Here is a 27,500-nt window from a genome sequence, read left to right as displayed (position 1 = left end):
TCACCCATCTACACACAATACCCCATAATGACATCACAGTACCCCATAATGACATCACAGTAACCCACAATGACATCACAGTACCCCATAATGACATCACAATACCCCATAATGACATCTCAGTACCCCGTAATGACATCACAATACCCCGTAATGACATCACAGTACCCCACAATGACATCACAATACCCCATAATGACATCACAGTACCCCATAATGACATCACAATACCCCATAATGACATCACAATTCCCCATAATGACAAAGTGGAAATATGTTTTATGTTTCAGACATTTTACCAAATGTATTGAAAATGAAATACAGAAATACCTCATTTTCGTAAGACTGAACCAGGTTTTCCTCCAGTTACTCAGTGATGTGTTCCAGTATAACACTTTGTATTCAGGACATAAAGTTAATTTCTTTTGCCACATGTTGTGTGTAGACCAGTGACAAAACAACATCTCAATTGAATCCATTTTAAAATCAGGCTGCAACACAACAACATGTGGGGGAAACGGTCGTTGGGTCTGAATCCTTACTGAAGGATCTGATTGGCTGTTAGGAGTCGTAGCCTCATAATCTGGACCAATCACCATCAGAGATCCTCAACCAACACAACCACATTGATGGTCTGTGTTCAGAGATGCTCAACCAACACAAACACATTGATGGTCTGTATTCAGAGATGCTCAACCAACACAAACACATTGATGGTCTGTATTCAGAGATGCTCAACCAACACAAACACATTGATGGTCTGTGTTACACTCAGATGCTACTTCAGTTCAGACACTTGCTAACACACACACACACACTCTCACACACACACACACACTCACTCTCACACACACACACTCACTCTCACACACACACACACACTCTTTATTAATATCACTGTTAAGGGTTCAGTTTTCTGTTTATTGGAGCTGACATATATATACTATATACTATACTATATATATACTGAGTTACCTGACTAGATAATACTGAGTTACCTGACTAGATAATACTGAGTTACCTGACTGAGTTACCTGACTAGATAATACTGAGTTACCTGACTAGATAATACTGAGTTACCTGACTGAGTTACCTGACTAGATAATACTGAGTTACCTGACTAGATAATACTGACTGACTAGATAATACTGACCTGACTGAGTTACCTGACTAGATTACCTGACTAGATAATACTGAGTTACCTGACTAGATAATACTGAGTTACCTGACTAGGTAATACTGAGTTACCTGACTAGATAATACTGAGTTACCTGACTAGATAATACTGAGTTACCTGACTGAGTTACCTGACTAGATAATACTGAGTTACCTGACTAGATAATACTGAGTTACCTGACTAGATAATACTGAGTTACCTGACTGGGTAATACTGAGTTACCTGACTAGATAATACTGAGTTACCTGACTAGATAATACTGAGTTACCTGACTAGATAATACTGAGTTACCTGACTAGATAATACTGAGTTACCTGACTGAGTTACCTGACTAGATAATACTGAGTTACCTGACTAGATAATACTGAGTTACCTGACTAGATAATACTGAGTTACCTGACTAGATAATACTGAGTTACCTGACTAGATAATACTGAGTTACCTGACTAGATAATACTGAGTTACCTGACTAGATAATACCTGACTAGATAATTACCTGACTGGTAATACTGAGTTACCTGACTAGGTAATACTGATTTACCTGACTAGGTAATACTGAGTTACCTGACTAGATAATACTGAGTTACCTGACTAGATAATACTGAGTTACCTGACTGGGTAATACTGAGTTACCTGACTAGGTAATACTGATTTACCTGACTGGGTAATACTGAGTTACCTGACTAGGTAATACTGATTTACCTGACTGGGTAATACTGAGTTACCTGACTAGATAATACTGAGTTACCTGACTAGATAATACTGAGTTACCTGACTAGATAATACTGAGTTACCTGACTGGGTAATACTGAGTTACCTGACTAGGTAATACTGATTTACCTGACTGGGTAATACTGAGTTACCTGACTAGGTAATACTGATTTACCTGACTGGGTAATACTGATTTACCTGACTGGGTAATACTGATTTACCTGACTGGGTAATACTGATTTACCTGACTGGGTAATACTGATTTACCTGACTGGGTAATACTGATTTACCTGACTGGGTAATACTGATACTGTGTTACCTGACTGGGTAATACTGAGTTACCTGACTAGGTAATACTGAGTTACCTGACTGGGTAATACTGAGTTACCTGACTAGATAATACTGAGTATACTATACTATATACTATATATATTAGGATCATTATCTGTTTCTATAGCAGCAGCTACTCTTCCTGGGGTTTATTAGGATCATTATCTGTTTCTATAGCAGCAGCTACTCCTCCTGGGGTTTATTAGGATCATTATCTGTTTCTATAGCAGCAGCTACTCCTCCTGGGGTTTATTAGGATCATTATCTGTTTCTATAGCAGCAGCTACTCTACCTGGAGTTTATTAGGATCATTATCTGACATGAATAAAATCACAATAATGTATTAATTTCACTCTGTTTTTGGTTTATTAGGATCATGATCTGTTTCTATAGCAACAGCTACTCTTCCTGGGGTTTATTAGGATCATTATCTGTTTCTATAGCAGCAGCTTCTCTTCCTGGGGTTTATTAGGATCATTATCTGTTTCTATAGCAACAGCTACTCTTCCTGGGGTTTATTAGGATCATTATCTGTTTCTATAGCAGCAGCTACTCTTCCTGGAGTTTATTAGGATCATTATCTGTTTCTATAGCAACAGCTTCTCTTCCTGGGGTTTATTAGGATCATTATCTGTTTCTATAGCAGCAGCTTCTCTTCCTGGGGTTTATTAGGATCATTATCTGTTTCTATAGCAGCAGCTTCTCTTCCTGGGGTTTATTAGGATCATTATCTGTTTCTATAGCAGCAGCTTCTCTTCCTGGGGTTTATTAGGATCATGATCTGTTTCTATAGCAACAGCTACTCTTCCTGGGGTTTATTAGGATCCCCATTATCTGTTTCTATAGCAGCAGCTACTCTTCCTGGGGTTTATTAGGATCATTATCTGTTTCTATAGCAACAGCTACTCTTCCTGGAGTTTATTAGGATCATGATCTGTTTCTATAGCAGCAGCTACTCTACCTGGGGTTTATTAGGATCATTATCTGTTTCTATAGCAACAGCTACTCTTCCTGGAGTTTATTAGGATCATGATCTGTTTCTATAGCAGCAGCTACTCTTCCTGGAGTTTATTAGGATCATGATCTGTTTCTATAGCAACAGCTACTCTTCCTGGAGTTTATTAGGATCATTATCTGTTTCTATAGCAGCAGCTACTCTTCCTGGGGTTTATTAGGATCATGATCTGTTTCTATAGCAGCAGCTACTCCTCCTGGGGTTTATTAGGATCATTATCTGTTTCTATAGCAGCAGCTACTCTACCTGGAGTTTATTAGGATCATGATCTGTTTCTATAGCAGCAGCTACTCTTCCTGGGGTTTATTAGGATCATGATCTGTTTCTATAGCAACAGCTACTCTTCCTGGGGTTTATTAGGATCATTATCTGTTTCTAAAGCAGCAGCTACTCTTCCTGGGGTTTATTAGGATCCCCATTATCTGTTTCTATAGCAGCAGCTACTCTTCCTGGGGTTTATTAGGATCATTATCTGTTTCTATAGCAGCAGCTACTCTTCCTGGGGTTTATTAGGATCATTATCTGTTTCTATAGCAACAGCTACTCTTCCTGGGGTTTATTAGGATCCCCATTATCTGTTTCTATAGCAACAGCTACTCTTCCTGGGGTTTATTAGGATCATTATCTGTTTCTATAGCAGCAGCTACTCCTCCTGGGGTTTATTAGGATCATTATCTGTTTCTATAGCAGCATCTACTCTACCAGGGGTTTATTAGGATCATTATCTGTTTCTATAGCAACAGCTACTCTTCAGGATCATTATCTGTTTCTATAGCAACAGCTACTCTTCCTGGAGTTTATTAGGATCATTATCTGTTTCTATAGCAGCAGCTACTCTTCCTGGGGTTTATTAGGATCATTATCTGTTTCTATAGCAACAGCTACTCTTCCTGGAGTTTATTAGGATCATTATCTGTTTGTATAGCAGCAGCTACTCTTCCTGGGGTTTATTAGGATCATGATCTGTTTCTATAGCAGCAGCTTCTCTTCCTGGGGTTTATTAGGATCATTATCTGTTTCTATAGCAGCAGCTACTCTTCCTGGGGTTTATTAGGATCATTATCTGTTTCTATAGCAGCAGCTTCTCTTCCTGGGGTTTATTAGGATCCCCATTATCTGTTTCTATAGCAGCAGCTACTCTTCCTGGGGTTTATTAGGATCATGATCTGTTTCTATAGCAGCAGCTACTCTTCCTATGGTTTATTAGGATCATTATCTGTTTCTATAGCAACAGCTACTCTTCCTGGGGTTTATTAGGATCATTATCTGTTTCTATAGCAGCAGCTACTCCTCCTGGGGTTTATTAGGATCATTATCTGTTTCTATAGCAGCAGCTACTCTACCTGGGGTTTATTAGGATCATTATCTGTTTCTATAGCAACAGCTACTCTTCCTGGGGTTTATTAGGATCATTATCTGTTTCTATAGCAACAGCTACTCTTCCTGGAGTTTATTAGGATCATTATCTGTTTCTATAGCAGCAGCTACTCTTCCTGGGGTTTATTAGGATCATGATCTGTTTCTATAGCAGCAGCTACTCTTCCTGGGGTTTATTAGGATCATTATCTGTTTCTATAGCAACAGCTACTCTTCCTGGAGTTTATTAGGATCATTATCTGTTTCTATAGCAGCAGCTACTCTTCCTGGGGTTTATTAGGATCATTATCTGTTTCTATAGCAGCAGCTACTCTTCCTGGGGTTTATTAGGATCATTATCTGTTTCTATAGCAGCAGCTACTCTTCCTGGGGTTTATTAGGATCATTATCTGTTTCTATAGCAACAGCTACTCTTCCTGGAGTTTATTAGGATCATTATCTGTTTGTATAGCAGCAGCTACTCTTCCTGGGGTTTATTAGGATCATGATCTGTTTCTATAGCAGCAGCTTCTCTTCCTGGGGTTTATTAGGATCATTATCTGTTTCTATAGCAACAGCTACTCTTCCTGGGGTTTATTAGGATCATGATCTGTTTCTATAGCAACAGCTACTCTTCCTGGGGTTCCACATAATACAGGACATCAATAGACGACAACAGCTGAAGGACAGAACTACATACATATTACATGAGCTACACGTACAGTCAGGTTGCCAGGTTCCCGGACTGTGTTAATGTTAAGGTACGAATTATGTCCTAAAACATGAAACGTGATATTATACAGAACGTCAATAGACAAGAACAGCTCAAGAACATAAGTACATGTGGTTAAAACGTCACACATATCACTACATACACAACATATCTAGGTCCAATGGGGGAGAGGTGTCGTGACGTGTTGATTTATCTTTTTTAAAGCTAGGTTTTCTGTTACCTTGAGCAGTCGGAGATGGAAGGGAGTTCCATGCAATTTATGACTCTATATAATACTGTGCATTTCATTGTTGTTGTTCTGGATTTGGGGACGGTGAAAAGACCCCTGGTGGCTTGTCTGGTGGGGTAAGTGTGTGTATCAGTGCTGTGTGTAAGTTGATTATGCAAACCATTTCCAACACACTGTTTCTTATAAAAACAGGAAGTGATGTCGTCAGTCTTCTCTTCTTTTAGCCAGGAGAGAGAGACTGGCAGGCATAGTATTGATATTAGCTCTCTGGTTACAGTGAGGAGCTGCTCTGTTCTGGACCAGCTGCAGGTTTTCTAGGCCCTTCTTTTGCAGCACCTGACCATATGACTGGACAATAATCAGAGTTGAGATCAAACTAAAGCCTGCAGGACTTTGCTTTATGGAGTGTGGTGTCTAACTAACATCAAGGCGGTGGCCCGTTCCTGTAGGTTCATGCTCTACAACATCCGCAGAGTACGACCCTGCCTCACACAGGAAGCGGTGCAGGTCCTAATCCAGGCACTTGTCATCTCCCGTCTGGATTACTGCAACTCGCTGTTGGCTGGGCTCCCTGCCTGTGCCATTAAACCCCTACAACTCATCCAGAACGCCGCAGCCCGTCTGGTGTTCAACCTTCCCAAGTTCTCTCACGTCACCCCGCTCCTCCGCTCTCTCCACTGGCTTCCAGTTGAAGCTCGCATCCGCTACAAGACCATGGTGCTTGCCTACGGAGCTGTGAGGGGAACGGCACCTCAGTACCTCCAGGCTCTGATCAGGCCCTACACCCAAACAAGGGCACTGCGTTCATCCACCTCTGGCCTGCTCGCCTCCCTACCACTGAGGAAGTACAGTTCCCGCTCAGCCCAGTCAAAACTGTTCGCTGCTCTGGCCCCCCAATGGTGGAACAAACTCCCTCACGACGCCAGGACAGCGGAGTCAATCACCACCTTCCGGAGACACCTGAAACCCCACCTCTTTAAGGAATACCTAGGATAGGATAAAGTAATCCCTCTCACCCCCTTAAAAGATTTAGATGCACTACTGTTCCACTGGATGTCATAAGGTGAATGCACCAATTTGTAAGTCGCTCTGGATAAGAGCGTCTGCTAAATGACTTAAATGTAAATGTAAATGTGTCAACAACAAAAAGAAAGGAGCAAAGCCTCTCTTTACAGGGGTATTGTGATGTCATTATGGGGTATTGTGATGTCACTATGGGGTATTGTGAAGTCACTATGGTCTGTAGTGGGACGTTTTCTTCTTGTTAAACACAACCATCTTATAATTGATCAAGAATAACCCCCTGGCACAGACGCCAGTTCAAAGTCTAGTTTTCCCCCACAATGAAATCATAGGGGGGACTATGGATCTGTCTCCGTCTCACAATGAAATCATAGGGGGACTATAGATCTATCTCCGTCCCACAATGAAATAATAGGAGGACTATAGATCTATCTCCGTCCCACAATTAAATCATAGGGGGACTATAGATCGATCTCCGTCCCACAATTAAATCATAGGGGGACTATAGATCGATCTCCGTCCCACAATTAAATCATAGGGGGACTATAGATCTCCGTCCCACAATTAAATCATAGGGGGACTATAGATCTATCTCCGTCCCACAATTAAATAATTAAATCATAGGGGGACTATAGATCTATCTCCGTCCCACAATTAAATCATAGGGGGACTATAGATCTATCTCCGTCCCACAATTAAATCATAGAGGGACTATAGATCTATCTCCGTCCCACAATTAAATCATAGGGGGACTATAGATCTATCTCCGTCCCACAATTAAATAATTAAATCATAGGGGGACTATAGATCTATCTCCGTCCCACAATTAAATAATTTAATCATAGGGGGACTATAGATCTATCTCCGTCCCACAATTAAATCATAGGGGGACTATAGATCTATCTCTGTCCCACAATTAAATCATAGGGGGACTATAGATCTATCTCCGTCCCACAATTAAATAATTAAATCATAGGGGGACTATAGATCAATCTCCGTCCCACAATTAAATCATAGGGGGACTATAGATCTATCTCCGTCCCACAATTAAATAATAGGAGGACTATAGATCTATCTCCGTCCCACAATTATATAATTAAATCATAGGGGGACTATAGATCTATCTCCGTCCCACAATTATATAATTAAATCATAGGGGGACTATAGATCTATCTCCGTCCCACAATTAAATAATTAAATCATAGAGGGACTATAGATCTATCTCCGTCCCACAATTATATAATTAAATCATAGGGGGACTATAGATCTATCTCCGTCCCACAATTATATAATTAAATCATAGGGGGACTATAGATCTATCTCCGTCCCACAATTATATAATTAAATCATAGGGGGACTATAGATCTATCTCCGTCCCACAATTATATAATTAAATCATAGGGGGACTATAGATCTATCTCCGTCCCACAATTATATAATTAAATCATAGGGGACTATAGATCTATCTCCGTCCCACAATTAAATCATAGGGGGACTATAGATCTATCTCCGTCCCACAATTAAATAATTAAATCATAGGTCGGACTATAGATCTATCTCCGTCCCACAATTAAATCATAGGGGGACTATAGATCTATCTCCGTCCCACAATTAAATCAATAGGGGACTATAGATCTATCTCCGTCCCACAATTAAATCATAGGGGGACTATAGATCTCCGTCCCACAATTAAATCATAGGGGGACTATAGATCTATCTCCGTCCCACAATTAAATCATAGGGGGACTATAGATCTATCTCCGTCCCACAATTAAATCATAGGGGGACTATAGATCTATCTCCGTCCCACAATTAAATAATTAAATCATAGGGGACTATAGATCTATCTCCGTCCCACAATTAAATCATAGGGGGACTATAGATCTATCTCCGTCCCACAATTAAATCATAGGGGGACTATAGATCTATCTCCGTCCCACAATTAAATAATTAAATCATAGGGGGACTATAGATCTATCTCCGTCCCACAATTATATAATTAAATCATAGGTCGGACTATAGATCTATCTCCGTCCCACAATTAAATCATAGGGGGACTATAGATCTATCTCCGTCCCACAATTAAATAATTAAATCATAGGGGGACTATAGATCAATCTCCGTCCCACAATTAAATCATAGGGGGACTATATATCTATCTCCGTCCCACAATTAAATAATAGGAGGACTATAGATCTATCTCCGTCCCACAATTAAATCATAGGGGGACTATAGATCTATCTCCGTCCCACAATTAAATCATAGGGGGACTATATATCTATCTCCGTCCCACAATGAAATAATAGGAGGACTATAGATCTATCTCCGTCCCACAATTAAATCATAGGGGGACTATAGATCTCCGTCCCACAATTAAATCATAGGGGGACTATAGATCTCCGTCCCACAATTAAATCATAGGGGGACTATAGATCTATCTCCGTCCCACAATTAAATCATAGGGGGACTATAGATCTATCTCCGTCCCACAATTAAATCATAGGGGGACTATAGATCTATCTCCGTCCCACAATTAAATCATAGGTCGGACTATAGATCTATCTCCGTCCCACAATTAAATCATAGGGGGACTATAGATCTATCTCCGTCCCACAATTAAATAATAGGAGGACTATAGATCTATCTCCGTCCCACAATTAAATCATAGGGGGACTATAGATCTATCTCCGTCCCACAATTAAATCATAGGGGGACTATAGATCTATCTCCGTCCCACAATTAAATAATTAAATCATAGGGGGACTATAGATCTATCTCCGTCCCACAATTAAATCATAGGGGGACTATAGATCTATCTCCGTCCCACAATTAAATAATAGGGGACTATAGATCTATCTCCGTCCCACAATTAAATCATAGGGGGACTATAGATCTATCTCCGTCCCACAATTAAATCATAGGGGACTATAGATCTATCTCCGTCCCACAATTAAATCAATTAAATTAAATCATAGGGGACTATAGATCTATCTCCGTCCCACAATTAAATAATTAAATCATAGGGGATTAAATCATAGGGGACTATAGATCTCTCTCCGTCCCACAATTAAATCATAGGGGACTATAGATCTATCTCCGTCCCACAATTAAATCATAGGGGACTATAGATCTATCTCCGTCCCACAATTAAATCATAGGGGGACTATAGATCTATCTCCGTCCCACAATTAAATCATAGGGGGACTATAGATCTATCTCCGTCCCACAATTAAATAATTTAATCATAGGGGGACTATAGATCTATCTCCGTCCCACAATTAAATCATATGGGGACTATAGATCTATCTCCGTCCCACAATTAAATCATAGGGGGACTATAGATCTATCTCCGTCCCACAATTAAATAATTAAATCATAGGGGACTATAGATCTATCTCCGTCCCACAATTAAATCATAGGGGGACTATAGATCTATCTCCGTCCCACAATTAAATAATATGGGGGACTATAGATCTATCTCCGTCCCACAATTAAATAATTAAATCATAGGGGACTATAGATCTATCTCCGTCCCACAATTAAATAATTAAATCATAGGGGACTATAGATCTATCTCCGTCCCACAATTAAATAATTAAATCATAAATCATAGGGGACTATAGATCTATCTCCGTCCCACAATTAAATAATTAAATCATAGGGGGACTATAGTTCTATCTCCGTCCCACAATTAAATAATTAAATCATAGGGGGACTATAGATCTATCTCCGTCCCACAATTAAATAATTAAATCATAGGGGACTATAGATCTATCTCCGTCCCACAATTAAATCATAGGGGACTATAGATCTATCTCCGTCCCACAATTAAATCATAGAGGGACTATAGATCTATCTCCGTCCCACAATTAAATCATAGGGGGACTATAGATCTATCTCCGTCCCACAATTAAATAATTAAATCATAGAGGGACTATAGATCTATCTCCGTCCCACAATTAAATAATTAAATCATAGGGGGACTATAGATCTATCTCCGTCCCACAATTAAATAATTAAATCATAGAGGGACTATAGATCTATCTCCGTCCCACAATTAAATAATTAAATCATAGGGGGACTATATATCTATCTCCGTCCCACAATTATATAATTAAATCATAGGGGGACTATAGATCTATCTCCGTCCCACAATTAAATCATAGGGGGACTATAGATCTATCTCCGTCCCACAATTAAATAATTAAATCATAGAGGGACTATAGATCTATCTCCGTCCCACAATTAAATCATAGGGGGACTATAGATCTATCTCCGTCCCACAATTAAATCATAGGGGGACTATAGATCTATCTCCGTCCCACAATTAAATCATAGGGGGACTATAGATCTATCTCCGTCCCACAATTAAATAATTAAATCATAGGGGGACTATAGATCTATCTCCGTCCCACAATTAAATAATTAAATCATAGAGGGACTATAGATCTATCTCCCTCCCACAATTAAATCATAGGGGGACTATAGATCTATGTCCGTCCCACAATTAAATCGTAGGGGGACTATAGATCTATCTCCGTCCCACAATTAAATCGTAGGGGGACTATAGAGCTGCATCATCCTGGGGGACTATAGATCTGCATCGTCCTGGGGGACTATAGAGCTGCATCGTCCTGGGGGATAATAGAGCTGCATCGTCCTGGGGGACTATAGAGCTGCATCGTCCTGGGGGACTATAGATCTGCATCGTCCTGGGGGACTATAGAGCTGCATCATCCTGGGGGACTATAGAGCTGCATCATCCTGGGGGACTATACATTTACATTCCTGGGGGACTATAGAGCTGCATCGTCCTGAGGGACTATAGAGCTGCATTCGTCCTCCAGTGGACTAGTGCATCTGCATCTTTTCTGGGGGACTTTATCCTATAGAGCTGCATCGTCCTGGGGGACTATAGAGCTGCATCGTCCTGGGGGACTATAGAGCTGCATCGTCCTGGGGGACTATAGAGCTGCATTGTCCTGGGGGACTATAGAGCTGCATCGTCCTGGGGGACTATAGAGCTGCATCGTCCTGGGGGACTATAGATCTGCATCGTCCTGGGGGACTATAGAGCTGCATCGTCCTGGGGGACTATAGATCTGCATCGTCCTGGGGGACTATAGACTATAGTTTGGATTTACATCTGGTTGTCAATTAACGTGAATTCAACAAAAAAATTCACCATGTAAATTGGATGAAAAAAAGACTACATCCCCTCATGTTGACGACTTTTTCTTCATCCTATCAGTTTTCCACATCTTCACATCGATGTTTTGGGTTTGAAACAACGTTGATTCAACCAGTTTTTAGCCCAGTTGGATTAAGAAGGCGCCATTGACAAAAAGACAGTAGGCTATATCAGTATATATCCCTGTCTAGCTGTAGAATCCGAATGAGTAGAACAGGCATCTCTGTGGTCTAAGACAGGGGCGGACTGACCTTCTGGCATTTCTGGCAAATACCAGATGGGCTGGTCTATATGTAGCCCAGTGGTTCTGTCTAACTTTCTTTTGGGTTTTTTTGCCCAAAATTATAATTATTTGGCTAAAAATGGGTGTGTTATAAATTCCAAGGTCGACATCTGGTCCCAGGCCACCCCTGGTCTTTAAAAGCATGATAACCCTATGAGCTTAGTGAAAGCTATGCTTACTATGTAGCTTTCATTTCATTGGCGACATTGTAACAATCACCCTTGACACTAGCTAACAACTGCGCAAACTATCGGCTGGCCCCTCCGTGGGTGGCTGGCCCCTTTCCCCGCGTGAGTGGCGTGTTTTCTGGAGGGGTAGAGTGGTGTGTGTGAGGGCCGCCGCAGGTTGGGGGGTGGTCCGTTAAAAAGTTATTTTGAAAGTGACCCCAACTGTCAGGAATTGGACCGGGCAGCGGGTGCGCGCACACACACACACACACACACACACACACACACACAGAGTCAGCTGTTCTGAGCTATGTCAGAAGATGCCGGATACAGTTGTAGTGGAAGGACAAGTTAAATTCAGAGATGGGAAAAAGGTTCTTATCACTTTTAAAATGACATCTTCAAACGTTTCCCGGAAGTTAACCGTTAATACAATAACGCGTGGATTTGACTGTTTGATGTATTTGCTTTGACGTTTCTTTGCAGTGGAAGACTCGTTGGGTCGCGTTGCGGAAGCCGTCCCCAGTCGCAGGTAGGTCTACGAAGCAACCAACTAATACTACATGTATTACATGTCTCCCAACATTTAAAAAATAATGTAGCAGTCTTTTTAAATGTTTTCCACCGTAATCGTTCACCAATAAGATTTTCAGGAATTAAAAGTAAGCGCGACTTGTCAATGTGTCAAATGGCGACGCGCCAACCGGAGCGCATAGTGCAAATATCACATAACCAACGTTACACGTGTGTGTGTGTGTGTGTGTGTGTGTGTGTGTGTGTGTGTGTGTGTGTGTGTGTGTGTGTGTGTGTGTGTGTGTGTGTGCGTGTGTGTGGAGGGGTCGCGCTACACTTAACACATGGATTTAAAAAGTTATACGCTTCTGTTTGCCTTTAACACAAACGCCTTGAGAAGACTGGGCTAGTTGGTTTAGCAAACTGTTTTAGCATGTATTTCAATGCTTAGACCACTTACAGGACTTAGTTGTGTCCAAGCAGCAAAGTCGGGCTAGTTTAGCTACCTATGCTACGTATTTAAAACCAAAGGCTTACATAAGAAGTATACCATATCATTCTGGCTAATTGCTTTCCCTGGTGTGTGTGTGTGTGTGTGTGTGTGTGTGTGTGGCTCTGAAGAGCAGTGATAAGATGAGAATAAAGAAACATACTGAAACACTTGAAGAGACACAGCTGTGTTTGTCATGTTCCTTTCTTCAGACATTGTCTCTCAGTGGAACTAAAAGGTGTATTGTGTCTCAGTGGAACTAAAAGGTGTATTGTGTCTCAGTGGAACTAAAAGGTGTATTGTGTCTCAGTGGAACTAAAAGGTGTATTGTGTCTCAGTGGAACTAAAAGGTGTATTGTCTCTCAGTGGAACTAAAAGGTGTATTGTCTCTCAGTGGAACTAAAAGGTGTATTGTGTCTCAGTGGAATTGAAAGGTGTATTGTGTCTCAGTGGAACTAAAAGGTGTATTGTCTCTCAGTGGAACTAAAAGGTGTATTGTGTCTCAGTGGAACTAAAAGGTGTATTGTCTCTCAGTGGAACTAAAAGGTGTATTGTCTCTCAGTGGAACTAAAAGGTGTATTGTCTCTCAGTGGAACTAAAATGTGTATTGTGTCTCAGTGGAACTAAAAGGTGTATTGTGTCTCAGTGGAACTAAAAGGTGTATTGTCTCTCAGTGGAACTAAAAGGTGTATTGTGTCTCAGTGGAACTAAAAGGTGTATTGTGTCTCAGTGGAACTAAAAGGTGTATTGTCTCTCAGTGGAACTAAAAGGTGTATTGTCTCTCAGTGGAACTAAAAGGTGTATTGTGTCTCAGTGGAACTAAAAGGTGTATTGTCTCTCAGTGGAACTAAAAGGTGTATTGTCTCTCAGTGGAACTAAAAGGTGTATTGTGTCTCAGTGGAACTAAAAGGTGTATTGTGTCGAGTCGTCAACATGTTCTAGAACAACACGTGCCTTGTGTTCTGGAATACATAGACAGTGATTCTAATTCTAAGAGTGATTCCCACCAGACCCTGTGTTCCAATGCCTTTGAGGAGACCGATTGGGCGCCGGTGTGGCTGCTTATTGGACATTTCCTTCCTTGATGGGGCTGTGCTGTTATGTTCCTCGGACAGCCCTCCCTCTCTGTCACGGTGGGGTCTAATTGGTCTGTTATGTCCCTCGGACAGCCCTCCCTCTGTCACGGTGGGGTCTAATTGGTCTGTTATGTCCCTCCCTCTCTGTCACGGTGGGGTCTAATTGGTCTGTTATGTCCCTCGGACAGCCCTCCCTCTCTGTCACGGAGACGTCTAATTGGTCTGTTATGTCCCTCCCTCTCTGTCACGGTGGGGTCTAATTGGTCTGTTATGTCCCTCGGACAGCCCTCCCTCTCTGTCACGGAGACGTCTAATTGGTCTGTTATGTCCCCCGGACAGCCCTCCCTCTCTGTCACGGAGACGTCTAATTGGTCTGTTATGTCCCTCGGACAGCCCTCCCTCTCTGTCACGGTGGCGTCTCATTGGCCACTTCTCTCCTGATGTAATACATATATTCTGAACAATTCCACAACAAATAAATAAAACACACATCTAAGTAAGGAATGGAGTAATAATATATGAATATAACTATATGGATGAGTGATGTCAGAGCAGCGTAGGTTAAGGTGCAGTTTCTGCCGCTCAAATATCCACTAGTTCTTCCCGGCTGTATGTAATAACACTTCAGATTTTCTGGGCTAACAATGTAAGAAATAAAACAATTTAAAAAAAAAAATGTTTAAAAATAAAATAAAATGCTGCACAGTTTCCTAAGGACTAGAAGCGAGGCAAGGCCTCTCTGTCGGCACCCTGGTGTTATGTGTATCGGGAAGGGAGGATGGGTGGGCAGTGTATATGTCTAGGGGTTAGGTCAGGGTGTGACATGGGTGATGTATGTGTTTTTGTACTGTCTAGGGGTTAGGTCAGGGTGTGACATGGGTGATGTATGTGTTTTTGTACTGTCTAGGGGTTAGGTCAGGGTGTGACATGGGTGATGTATGTGTTTTTGTACTGTCTAGGGGTTAGGTCAGGGTGTGACATGGGTGATGTATGTGTTTTTGTACTGTCTAGGGGTTAGGTCAGGGTGTGACATGGGTGATGTATGTGTTTTTGTACTGTCTAGGGGTTAGGTCAGGGTGTGACATGGGTGATGTATGTGTTTTTGTACTGTCTAGGGGTTAGGTCAGGGTGTGACATGGGTGATGTATGTGTTTTTGTACTGTCTAGGGGTTAGGTCAGGGTGTGACATGGGTGATGTATGTGTTTTTGTACTGTCTAGGGGTTAGGTCAGGGTGTGACATGGGTGATGTATGTGTTTTTGTACTGTCTAGGGGTTAGGTCAGGGTGTGACATGGGTGATGTATGTGTTTTTGTACTGTCTAGGGGTTAGGTCAGGGTGTGACATGGGTGATGTATGTGTTTTTGTACTGTCTAGGGGTTAGGTCAGGGTGTGACATGGGTGATGTATGTGTTTTTGTACTGTCTAGGGGTTAGGTCAGGGTGACATGGGTGATGTGTTTTTGTACTGTTTAGGGGTTAGGTCAGGTGACATGGGTGATGTATGTGTTTTTGTACTGTCTAGGGGTTATGTTAGGTCATGGGTGATGTATGTGTTTTTGTACTGTCTAGGGGTTAGGTCAGGGTGTGACATGGGTGATGTATGTGTTTTTGTACTGTCTAGGGGTTAGGTCAGGGTGTGACATGGGTGATGTATGTGTTTTTGTACTGTCTAGGGGTTAGGTCAGGGTGTGACATGGGTGATGTATGTGTTTTGTACTGTCTAGGGGTTAGGTCAGGGTGTGACATGGGTGATGTATGTGTTTTGTACTGTCTAGGGGTTAGGTCAGGGTGTGACATGGGTGATGTATGTGTTTTTGTACTGTCTAGGGGTTAGGTCAGGGTGTGACATGGGTGATGTATGTGTTTTTGTACTGTCTAGGGGTTAGGTCAGGGTGTGACATGGGTGATGTATGTGTTTTTGTACTGTCTAGGGGTTAGGTCAGGGTGTGACATGGGTGATGTATGTGTTTTTGTACTGTCTAGGGGTTAGGTCAGGGTGTGACATGGGTGATGTATGTGTTTTTGTACTGTCTAGGGGTTAGGTCAGGGTGTGACATGGGTGATGTATGTGTTTTTGTACTGTCTAGGGGTTAGGTCAGGGTGTGACATGGGTGATGTATGTGTTTTTGTACTGTCTAGGGTACAAGCACCTGTCTAGGGTGCTTCTACACCTGCACTGCTTGCTGTTTGGGGTTTTAGGTTGGGTTTCTGTACAGCACTTTGAGATATCAGCTGATGTACGAAGGGCTATATAAATACATACATCTGCACACGTCAACAACTGACACCCACGAAGCATCGTTACCCACCGCGCCACAAAAAAAGCCACGGCCCTTGTAGAGCAAAGGAGGAACCAACTATTTCAAGGTCTCGGAGCGAGTGACGTCACCGATTGAAATGCTATTAGCTAACTAGCTAGCCATTTCACACCTGTTACTTATACATTGAGCACTATAATAGTCTGGTAGCAGCAGTTGTGATGTGTGTTGAGGTGCGGAGAATCAGTGCAGGTGGTCAGTCCAGTTCAAGTGTTCAGCAGTCTGATGACTTGTATGTAGATAGAAACTGTCTCCGAGCCTGTTGGTATCTATATCAATAGTTAGTCTTCAGCTGGACCAGGATCACTCAGCTGTGTTAGCGTTGCTATGACAGCTTTGTTGACTGACAATGTACAGACTCATCTCTATAGCAACCACTTTGTTGACTGACAATGCACAGACTCATCTCTATGGCAACCATTTTGCTGACAGATACACACAAGAGGCCTATATATATGATCTTACATTAGGATGTTAGACCATATTATGTTATATAACATGTTATTTACAATCTGTTCCAATTGCAAAGTTGCCAATAAAGAACCCACAAAGATATACATTAAAATATATACATTAAAGTTATGGTGTCTATAGTATGTTTAAATATATGAATAAATCATTGAGACCGCTTCAAAAATCAAAATCCAACCACAGCACATCCCTGATTGGTTAGCCTGTTTTGACACTGGAATGAATGTTTGTGATTCATATCGATGCCACATAGAACCAACTTATCTTTAAACGGCCTAAAGGGGCAGTTGACCTGATTTCCATCAAACTTGTATTTCATACTTGTATGGCTGTAGAGAATTGCTCTCATACAACCAAGACTAATTGAGAATTGCTCTCATACAACCAGGACTAATTGAGAATCTAATTGAGAATTGCTCTCATACAACCAGGACTAATTGAGAATTGTTCTCATACAACCAGGACTAATTGAGAATTGTTCTCATACAACCAGGACTAATTGAGAATTGTTCTCATACAACCAGGACTAATTGAGAATCGCTCTTGTAACGGATGTGAAACGGCTAGCTTAGTTAGCGGTGGTGCTGATGTAACGGATGTGAAACGGCTAGCTTAGTTAGCGGTGGTGCTGATGTAACGGATGTGAAACGGCTAGCTTAGTTAGCGGTGGTGCGGCGCTAAATAGCGTTTCAATCGATGACGTCACTTTGCTCTGAGACCTTGAAGTAGTGGTTCCCCTTGCTCTGCAAGGGCCGCGGCTTTTGTGGAGCGATGGGTAACGATGCTTCGTGGGTGACTGTTGTTGATGTGTGCAGAGGGTCCCTGGTTCGCGCCCGGGTATGGGCGAGCGGACGGTCTAAAGTTATACTGTTACACTCCCATACAACCAAGACTAAATCTCCAGGGCAAATCAAGTTCTATAATGTTCTGTCTATAGAATTACATATTAGAAGTGGTTATTGTTCTGTTACATATTAGAAGGGGTGATTGTTCTGTTACATATTAGAAGGGGTGATTGTTCTGTTACATGTTCTGTTACATATTAGAAGGGGTGATTGTTCTGTTACATGTTCTGTTACATATTAGAAGGGGTGATTGTTCTGTTACATATTAGAAGGGGTGATTGTTCTGTTACATATTAGAAGGGGTGATTGTTCTGTTACATGTTCTGTTACATATTAGAAGGGGTGATTGTTCTGTTACATATTAGAAGGGGTGATTGTTCTGTTACATATTAGAAGGGGTGATTGTTCTGTTACATATTAGAAGGGGTGATTGTTCTGTTACATATTAGAAGGGGTGATTGTTCTGTTACATATTAGAAGGGGTGATTGTTCTGTTACATATTAGAAGGGGTTATTGTTCTGTTACATTAGAAGGGGTTATTGTTCTGTTACATACATATTAGAAGGGGTGATTGTTCTGTTACATATTAGAAGGGGTGATTGTTCTGTTACATATTAGAAGGGGTGATTGTTCTGTTACATATTAGAAGGGGTGATTGTTCTGTTACATATTAGAAGGGGTTAATGTTCTGTTACATATTAGAAGGGGTGATTGTTCTGTTACATATTAGAAGGGGTTATTGTTCTGTTACATGTTCTGTTACATATTAGAAGGGGTTAATGTTCTGTTACATATTAGAAGGGGTGATTGTTCTGTTACATATTAGAAGGGGTGATTGTTCTGTTACATATTAGAAGGGGTGATTGTTCTGTTACATATTAGAAGGGGTTATTGTTCTGTTACATATTAGAAGGGGTGATTGTTCTGTTACATATTAGAAGGGGTGATTGTTCTGTTACATATTAGAAGGGGTGATTGTTCTGTTACATATTAGAAGGGGTTATTGTTCTGTTACATATTAGAAGGGGTGATTGTTCTGTTACATATTAGAAGGGGTGATTGTTCTGTTACATATTAGAAGGGGTGATTGTTCTGTTACATATTAGAAGGGGTGATTGTTCTGTTACATGTTCTGTTACATATTAGAAGGGGTGATTGTTCTGTTACATATTAGAAGGGGTGATTGTTCTGTTACATATTAGAAGGGGTTATTGTTCTGTTACATATTAGAAGGGTTACATATTAGAAGGGGTGATTGTTCTGTTACATATATTAGAAGGGGTGATTGTTCTGCTACATATTAGAAGGGGTGATTGTTCTGTTACATATTAGAAGGGGTGATTGTTCTGTTACATATTAGAAGGGTGATTGTTCTGTTACATATTAGAAGGGTTATTGTTCTGTTACATATTAGAAGGGGTGATTGTTCTGTTACATATTAGAAGGGTGATTGTTCTGTTATATTATTAGGAAGGTGTTACATATTAGTTTGTTCTGTTACATATTAGAAGGGGTGATTGTTCTGTTACATATTAGAAGGGTGATTGTTCTGTTACATATTAGAAGGGGTGATTGTTCTGTTACATATTAGAAGGGTGATTGTTCTGTTACATATTAGAAGGGGTGATTGTTCTGTTACATATTACATATTAGAAGGGTGATTGTTCTGTTACATATTAGTTTGTTCTGTTACATATTAGAAGGGGTGATTGTTCTGTTACATATTAGAAGGGGTGATTGTTCTGTTACATATTAGAAGGGGTGATTGTTCTGTTACATATTAGAAGGGGTTATTGTTCTGTTACATATTAGAAGGGGTGATTGTTCTGTTACATATTAGAAGGGGTGATTGTTCTGTTACATATTAGAAGGGGTGATTGTTCTGTTACATATTAGAAGGGGTGATTGTTCTGTTACATATTAGAAGGGGTTATTGTTCTGTTACATATTAGAAGGGTGATTGTTCTGTTACATATTAGAAGGGGTGATTGTTCTGTTACATATTAGAAGGGGTGATTGTTCTGTTATTGTTCTGTTACATATTAGAAGGGGTGATTGTTCTGTTACATATTAGAAGGGGTTATTGTTCTGTTACATATTAGAAGGGGTGATTGTTCTGTTACATATTAGAAGGGTGATTGTTCTGTTACATATTAGAAGGGGTGATTGTTCTGTTACATATTAGAAGGGGTGATTGTTCTGTTACATTTAGAAGGGGTGATTGTTCTGTTACATATTAGAAGGGGTGATTGTTCTGTTACATATGTTACATATTAGAAGGGTGATTGTTCTGTTACATATTAGAAGGGGTGATTGTTCATATTAGAAGTTATTGTTCTGTTATATTAGAAGGGGTGATTGTTCTGTTACATATTAGAAGGGGTGATTGTTCTGTTACATATTAGAAGGGGTGATTGTTCTGTTACATATTAGAAGGGGTGATTGTTCTGTTACATATTAGAAGGGGTGATTGTTCTGTTACATATTAGTTGATTGTTCTGTTACATATTAGAAGGGGTGATTGTTCTGTTACATATTAGAAGGGGTGATTGTTCTGTTACATATTAGAAGGGTTATTGTTCTGTTACATATTAGAAGGGGTGATTGTTCTGTTACATATTAGAAGGGGTGATTGTTCTGTTACATATTAGAAGGGGTGATTGTTCTGTTACATATTAGAAGGGGTGATTGTTCTGTTACATATTAGTTGATTGTTCTGTTACATATTAGAAGGGGTGTTCTGTTCTGTTACATATTAGAAGGGGTGATTGTTCTGTTACATATTAGAAGGGTTATTGTTCTGTTACATATTAGAAGGGGTGATTGTTCTGTTACATATTAGAAGGGGTGATTGTTCTGTTACATATTAGAAGGGGTGATTGTTCTGTTACATATTAGAAGGTGATTGTTCTGTTACATATTAGAAGGGGTGATTGTTCTGTTACATATTAGAAGGGTGATTGTTCTGTTACATATTAGAAGGGGTGATTGTTCTGTTACATATTAGAAGGGGTGATTGTTCTGTTACATATTAGAAGGGTGATTGTTCTGTTACATATTAGAAGGGGATGATTGTTCTGTTACATATTAGAAGGGGTGATTGTTCTGTTACATATTAGAAGGGGATTGTTCTTGTTCTGTTACATATTAGAAGGGTGAAGTTCTGTTACATATTAGAAGGGGTGATTGTTCTGTTACATATTAGAAGGGGTGATTGTTCTGTTACATATTAGAAGGGGTGATTGTTCTGTTACATATTAGAAGGGGTGATTGTTCTGTTACATATTAGAAGGGGTGATTGTTCTGTTACATATTAGAAGGGTGATTGTTCTGTTACATATTAGAAGGGGTGATTGTTCTGTTACATATTAGAAGGGTGATTGTTCTGTTACATATTAGAAGGGGTGATTGTTCTGTTACATATTAGAAGGGTGATTGTTCTGTTACATATTAGAAGGGGTGATTGTTCTGTTACATATTAGAAGGGGTGATTGTTCTGTTACATATTAGAAGGGGTGATTGTTCTGTTACATATTAGAAGGGGTTATTGTTCTGTTACATATTAGAAGGGGTGATTGTTCTGTTACATATTAGAAGGGGTGATTGTTCTGTTACATATTAGAAGGGGTGATTGTTCTGTTACATATTAGAAGGGTGATTGTTCTGTTACATTTAGAAGGGGTGATTGTTCTGTTACATATTAGAAGGGGTGATTGTTCTGTTACATATTAGAAGGGGTGATTGTTCTGTTACATATTAGAAGGGGTGATTGTTCTGTTACATATTAGAAGGGGTTATTTTTTCTGTTACATATTAGAAGGGGTTATTGTTCTGTTACATATTAGAAGGGGTTATTGTTCTGTTACATATTAGAAGGGGTTATTTTTTCTGTTACATATTAGAAGGGGTGATTGTTCTGTTACATATTAGAAGGGGTGATTTTATTTTTTAAGGGGTAGATCAGATTTAATATTGCAGATTGTGGCTTCTATCAATGTCATTTCCAATCACTCATATATTTTTGTTATTGTAAATATATTATTTTAAATATATATATTTTTTCTTAACTATGTTTTCCGTTATTATTGTCCCCTAGCCGTACCACCTCTCCCCTAATTGTAGTAAACTAATGAACAACAACACTTAGGCTTCTACTTCCAGCTTATACATAATATATACATTCTACAGACACAGTATATTTTACATTAGTTATCTTGTTGTTATTAGTCCCAGCCTTCAGCTCCCCTCAACCCCTCCCATCTATCTCTGAGCACCATCCAGTCCCAGCCTTCAGCTCCCCTCAACCCCTCCCATCTATCTCTAAACACCATCCAGTCCCATCCTCAACCCCTCCCATCCATCTCTGAGCACCATCCAGTCCCAGCCTTCAGCTCCCCTCAACCCCTCCCATCTATCTCTGAACACCATCCAGTCCCAGCCTTCAGCTCCCCTCAACCCCTCCCATCTATCTCTAAACACCATCCAGTCCCATCCTCAACCCCTCCCATCCATCTCTGAGCACCATCCAGTCCCAGCCAGCTCTAACCCCTCCCATCTATCTCTGAACACCATCCAGTCCCAGCCTTCAGCTCCCCTCAACCCCTCCCATCTATCTCTGAGCACCATCCAGTCCCATCCTCAACCCCTCCCATCCATCTCTGAGCACCATCCAGTCCCATCCTTCAGCTCCCCTCAACCCCTCCCATCTATCTCTGAACACCATCCAGTCCCAGCCTTCAGCTCCCCTCAACCCCTCCCATCTATCTCTAAACACCATCCAGTCCCATCCTTCAGCTCCCCTCAACCCCTCCCATCTATCTCAGAACACCATCCAGTCCCAGCCTTCAGCTCCCCTCAACCCCTCCCATCTATCTCAGAACACCATCCAGTCCTTCAGCTCCCCTCAACCCCTCCCATCTATCTCTGAACACCATCCAGTCCTTCAGCTCCCCTCAACCCCTCCCATCTATCTCAGAACACCATCCAGTCCTTCAGCTCCCCTCAACCCCTCCCATCTGTCTCTGAACACCATCCAGTCCCATCCTTCAGCTCGCCTCAACCCCTCCCATCTATCCCTGAACACCATCCAGTCCTTCAGCTCCCCTCAACCCCTCCCATCTGTCTCTGAACACCATCCAGTCCCAGCCTTCAGCTCCCCTCAACCCCTCCCATCTATCTCTGAACACCATCCAGTCCCATCCTTCAGCTCCCCTCAACCCCTCCCATCTATCTCTGAACACCATCCAGTCCTTCAGCTCCCCTCAACCCCTCCCATCTATCTCTGAACACCATCCAGTCCTTCAGCTCCCCTCAACCCCTCCCATCTATCTCTGAATACTATCCAGTCCCAGCCTTCAGCTCCCCTCAACCCCTCCCATCTATCTCTGAACACCATCCAGTCCTTCAGCTCCCTCAACCCCTCCCATCTATCTCTGAACACCATCCAGTCCTTCAGCTCCCTCAACCCCTCCCATCTATCTCAGAACACCATCCAGTCCTTCAGCTCCCCTCAACCCCTCCCATCTATCTCTGAACACCATCCAGTCCCATCCTTCAGCTCCCCTCAACACCTCCCATCTATCTCTGAACACCATCCAGTCCTTCAGCTCCCTCAACCCCTCCCATCTGTCTCTGAACACCATCCAGTCCTTCAGCTCCCCTCAACCCCTCCCATCTATCTCTGACCACCATCCAGTCCCATCCTTCAGCTCCCCCTCAACCCCTCCCATCTATCTCTGAACACCATCCAGTCCTTCAGCTCCCCTCAACCCCTCCCATCTATCTCTGAACACCATCCAGTCCTTCAGCTCCCCTCAACCCCTCCCATCTATCTCTGAACACCATCCAGTCCTTCAGCTCCCTCAACCCCTCCCATCTATCTCTGAACACCATCCAGTCCTTCATCCTCAACCCCTCCCATCTATCTCTGAACACCATCCAGTCCTTCAGCTCCCTCAACCCCTCCCATCTATCTCTGAACACCATCCAGTCCCATCCTTCAGCTCCCCTCAACCCCTCCCATCTATCTCTGAACACCATCCAGTCCTCCCCTCAACCCCTCCCATCTATCTCTGCTCCCAGCTCAGTCCCATCCTCAACCCCTCCCATCTATCTCTGAGCACCATCCAGTCCCAGCCTTCAGCTCCCCTCAACCCCTCCCATCTATCTCTGAACACCATCCAGTCCCAGCCTTCAGCTCCCCATCAACCCCTCCCATCTATCTCTGAACACCATCCAGTCCCATCCTCAACCCCTCCCATCTATCTCTGAACACCATCAGTCCCACACCTCAACCCCTCCCATCTATCTCTGACCACCATCCAGTCCCAGCTCCCTTCAGCTCCCCTCAACCCCTCCCATCTCCCATCTATCTCTAAACACCATCCAGTCCCAGCCTTCAACCCCTCCCATCTATCTCTGAACACCATCCAGTCCCAGCCTTCAGCTCCCCTCAACCCCTCCCATCTATCTCTGAACATCCATCCAGTCCCAGCCTTCAGCCATCCCATCTATCTCTAAACACCCCCTCAGCCTTCAGCTCCCTCAACCCCTCCCATCTATCTCTGACCACCATCCAGTCCCAGCCTTCAGCTCCCCCTCAACCCCTCCTCCCAGCCTTCAGCTCCCCTCATCTATCTCTGAACACCATCCAGTCCCAGCCTTCAGCTCCCCTCAACCCCTCCCATCTATCTCTGAACACCATCCAGTCCCAGCCTTCAGCTCCCCTCAACACCTCCCATCTATCTCTGACCACCATCCAGTCCCAGCCTTCAGCTCCCCTCAACCCCTCCCATCTATCTCTAAACACCATCCAGTCCCAGCCTTCAGCTCCCCTCAACCCCTCCCATCTATCTCTGAACACCATCCAGTCCCAGCCTTCAGCTCCCCTCAACACCTCCCATCTATCTCTGACCACCATCCAGTCCCATCCTTCAGCTCCCCTCAACCCCTCCCATCTATGTTCAAAATGATTTCACCATCTCTCTTCTCCTCCCTCTCTACCCAGACTGCCTCTCTCTCCTGGTCTACCGGGATAAGTCCGATAAGGTCAGGGGTCGTCGTGAGCGGCTGCAGATGACCTTGGAGGGGATCTGTGGAGTGGAGCCGGGGTTAGGGTACGACGGGGTGGCCTACACCCTCACCATCCTCTGTCTGGGACACACAGTGGGACTGGGCTTCGACAGCAGAGAGGGGCTGGCATGGGGACGCTCTGCATGGGGAGAAGGTAGGCTGGAGGGGGGGGCTAGGCTGAAGATACAGTCTGGGAGAAGGTAGGCTGGAGGGGGGCATGGGACGCTAGGCTGAGATACAGTCTGGGAGAAGGTAGGCTGGAGGGGGGCATGGGACGCTAGGCTGAGATACAGTCTGGGAGAAGGTAGGCTGGAGGGGAGGGGGGGCATGGGACGCTAGGCTGAGATACAGTCTGGGAGAAGGTAGGCTGGAGGGGGGGCGCTGGAGATACAGTCTAGGCTGAGATACAGTCAGTCTGGGAGAAGGTAGGGTGGGGGGGCTGATGTCTGGGACGGTAGGGTGGGGGCTGAGATACAGACTGGGAGAAGGTAGGCTGGAGGGGGGGGTATGTGTGTGTGTGTGTGTGTGTGTGTGTGTGTGTGTCTGTGTCTGTGTCTGTGTGTGCCAGAGTTTGTGAAGAAGTTGGTTTAATAAGTACATCTCAGTCTAGACCAGTGGCGGTTGGTGCCGTCAACATTAGGGAGGATAATTGTTTAACGAGCACGGCCTTATTTCTATTACCCGCAGGTTGGATGACTGTCATTCATATTCACCCAGTTCAATGTAACAGTGACAGGTTTAGGTTACTGTCATTCACACCAGTTCAATGTAACAGTGACAGGTTTAGGTTACTGTCATTCACCCAGTTCAATGTAACAGTGACAGGTTTAGGTTACTGTCATTCACCCAGTTCAATGTAACAGTGACAGGTTTAGGTTACTGTCATTCATATTCCCAGTTCAATGTAACAGTGACAGGTTTAGGTTACTGTCATTCACACCCAGTTCAATGTAACAGTGACAGGTTTAGGTTACTGTCATTCACCCCAGTTCAATGTAACAGTGACAGGTTTAGGTTACTGTCATTCACCCAGTTCAATGTAACAGTGACAGGTTTAGGTTACTGTCATTCACCCAGTTCAATGTAACAGTGACAGGTTTAGGTTACTGTCATTCACCCAGTTCAATGTAACAGTGACAGGTTTAGGTTACTGTCATTCACACCAGTTCAATGTAACAGTGACAGGTTTAGGTTACTGTCATTCATATTCACCCAGTTCAATGTAACAGTGACAGGTTTAGGTTACTGTCATTCACCCAGTTCAATGTAACAGTGACAGGTTTAGGTTACTGTCATTCACCCAGTTCAATGTAACAGTGACAGGTTTAGGTTACTGTCATTCACACCAGTTCAATGTAACAGTGACAGGTTTAGGTTACTGTCATTCATTCACCCAGTTCAATGTAACAGTGACAGGTTTAGGTTACTGTCATTCACCCAGTTCAATGTAACAGTGACAGGTTTAGGTTACTGTCATTCACACCAGTTCAATGTAACAGTGATAGGTTTAGGTTACTGTCATTCACACCAGTTCAATGTAACAGTGACAGGTTTAGGTTACTGTCATTCACCCAGTTCAATGTAACAGTGACAGGTTTAGGTTACTGTCATTCATATTCACCAGTTCAATGTAACAGTGACAGGTTTAGGTTACTGTCATTCACCCAGTTCAATGTAACAGTGACAGGTTTAGGTTACTGTCATTCACCCAGTTCAATGTAACAGTGACAGGTTTAGGTTACTGTCATTCACCCAGTTCAATGTAACAGTGACAGGTTTAGGTTACTGTCATTCACCCAGTTCAATGTAACAGTGACAGGTTTAGGTTACTGTCATTCACCCAGTTCAATGTAACAGTGACAGGTTTAGGTTACTGTCATTCACCCAGTTCAATGTAACAGTGACAGGTTTAGGTTACTGTCATTCACCCAGTTCAATGTAACAGTGACAGGTTTAGGTTACTGTCATTCATATTCACCCAGTTCAATGTAACAGTGACAGGTTTAGGCTACTACATGATATTCTAGTTCTCCCTGTACCCATCATGAGGTGGCTACAACCCGGCCTACGAATGAATGTTAACAACGTAGGTGCACACAGGTCGAGAGACAAATTGTCGTAATCAAGGTGACAGACAGTGAGTGACACATTCAATACCGCCTGCATCTAGCTGGTCTGGGGTCTAACCATTAGTCCAAACAGTTTCAAAACCTTTTTTCAAAACGTTTTTGCAACTAAAATAAAGAGTTTTCTATTGGACAAATTCAAGGGTTTCGTTCCATTTGCTTCCCTTAAAGAAACAACAAAATCGACGAACCCGTTATCACCCACACAGTTCCCTTTCATAGCAGCCACATACAGCATCATCTCTTTGCTCGTTGTATAACTCCTTCTAGCATCTACGCTCTCTCCTCCTCCTCCTCCTCTTCCTCCTCACCTTTTCCTTTCGCTTGTGGATTTCAGCTCTCAAAACAACAGCTCTCTGTGACCAGGTGCAAAA

At 42.4% G+C, this 27,500-nt stretch overlaps 1 protein-coding gene across 1 annotated transcript in view; it reads left to right on the top strand.

Annotated features, from left to right (window-relative positions):
• Nucleotides 1–12,503: 12,503 nt before the first annotated feature.
• LOC135561974 (protein Dok-7-like) overlaps nucleotides 12,504–27,500 on the top strand; it is a 64,985-nt gene continuing 49,988 nt past the window's right edge. The window contains exons 1-4 of the mRNA XM_065004506.1: nucleotides 12,504–12,589; nucleotides 12,702–12,747; nucleotides 24,936–25,136; nucleotides 25,321–25,362. Of these exons, the coding sequence (XP_064860578.1) occupies nucleotides 12,536–12,589; nucleotides 12,702–12,747; nucleotides 24,936–25,136; nucleotides 25,321–25,362 (343 nt within the window). The 5' untranslated portion in view covers nucleotides 12,504–12,535. The remainder of the gene's footprint in view (nucleotides 12,590–12,701; nucleotides 12,748–24,935; nucleotides 25,137–25,320; nucleotides 25,363–27,500) is intronic.

This window comes from Oncorhynchus nerka, linkage group LG18, assembly GCF_034236695.1.
Source record: "Oncorhynchus nerka isolate Pitt River linkage group LG18, Oner_Uvic_2.0, whole genome shotgun sequence".
Classification (NCBI taxonomy): Eukaryota; Metazoa; Chordata; class Actinopteri; order Salmoniformes; family Salmonidae; genus Oncorhynchus; species Oncorhynchus nerka.
This window is presented reverse-complemented; position numbering and strand designations above follow the sequence as displayed.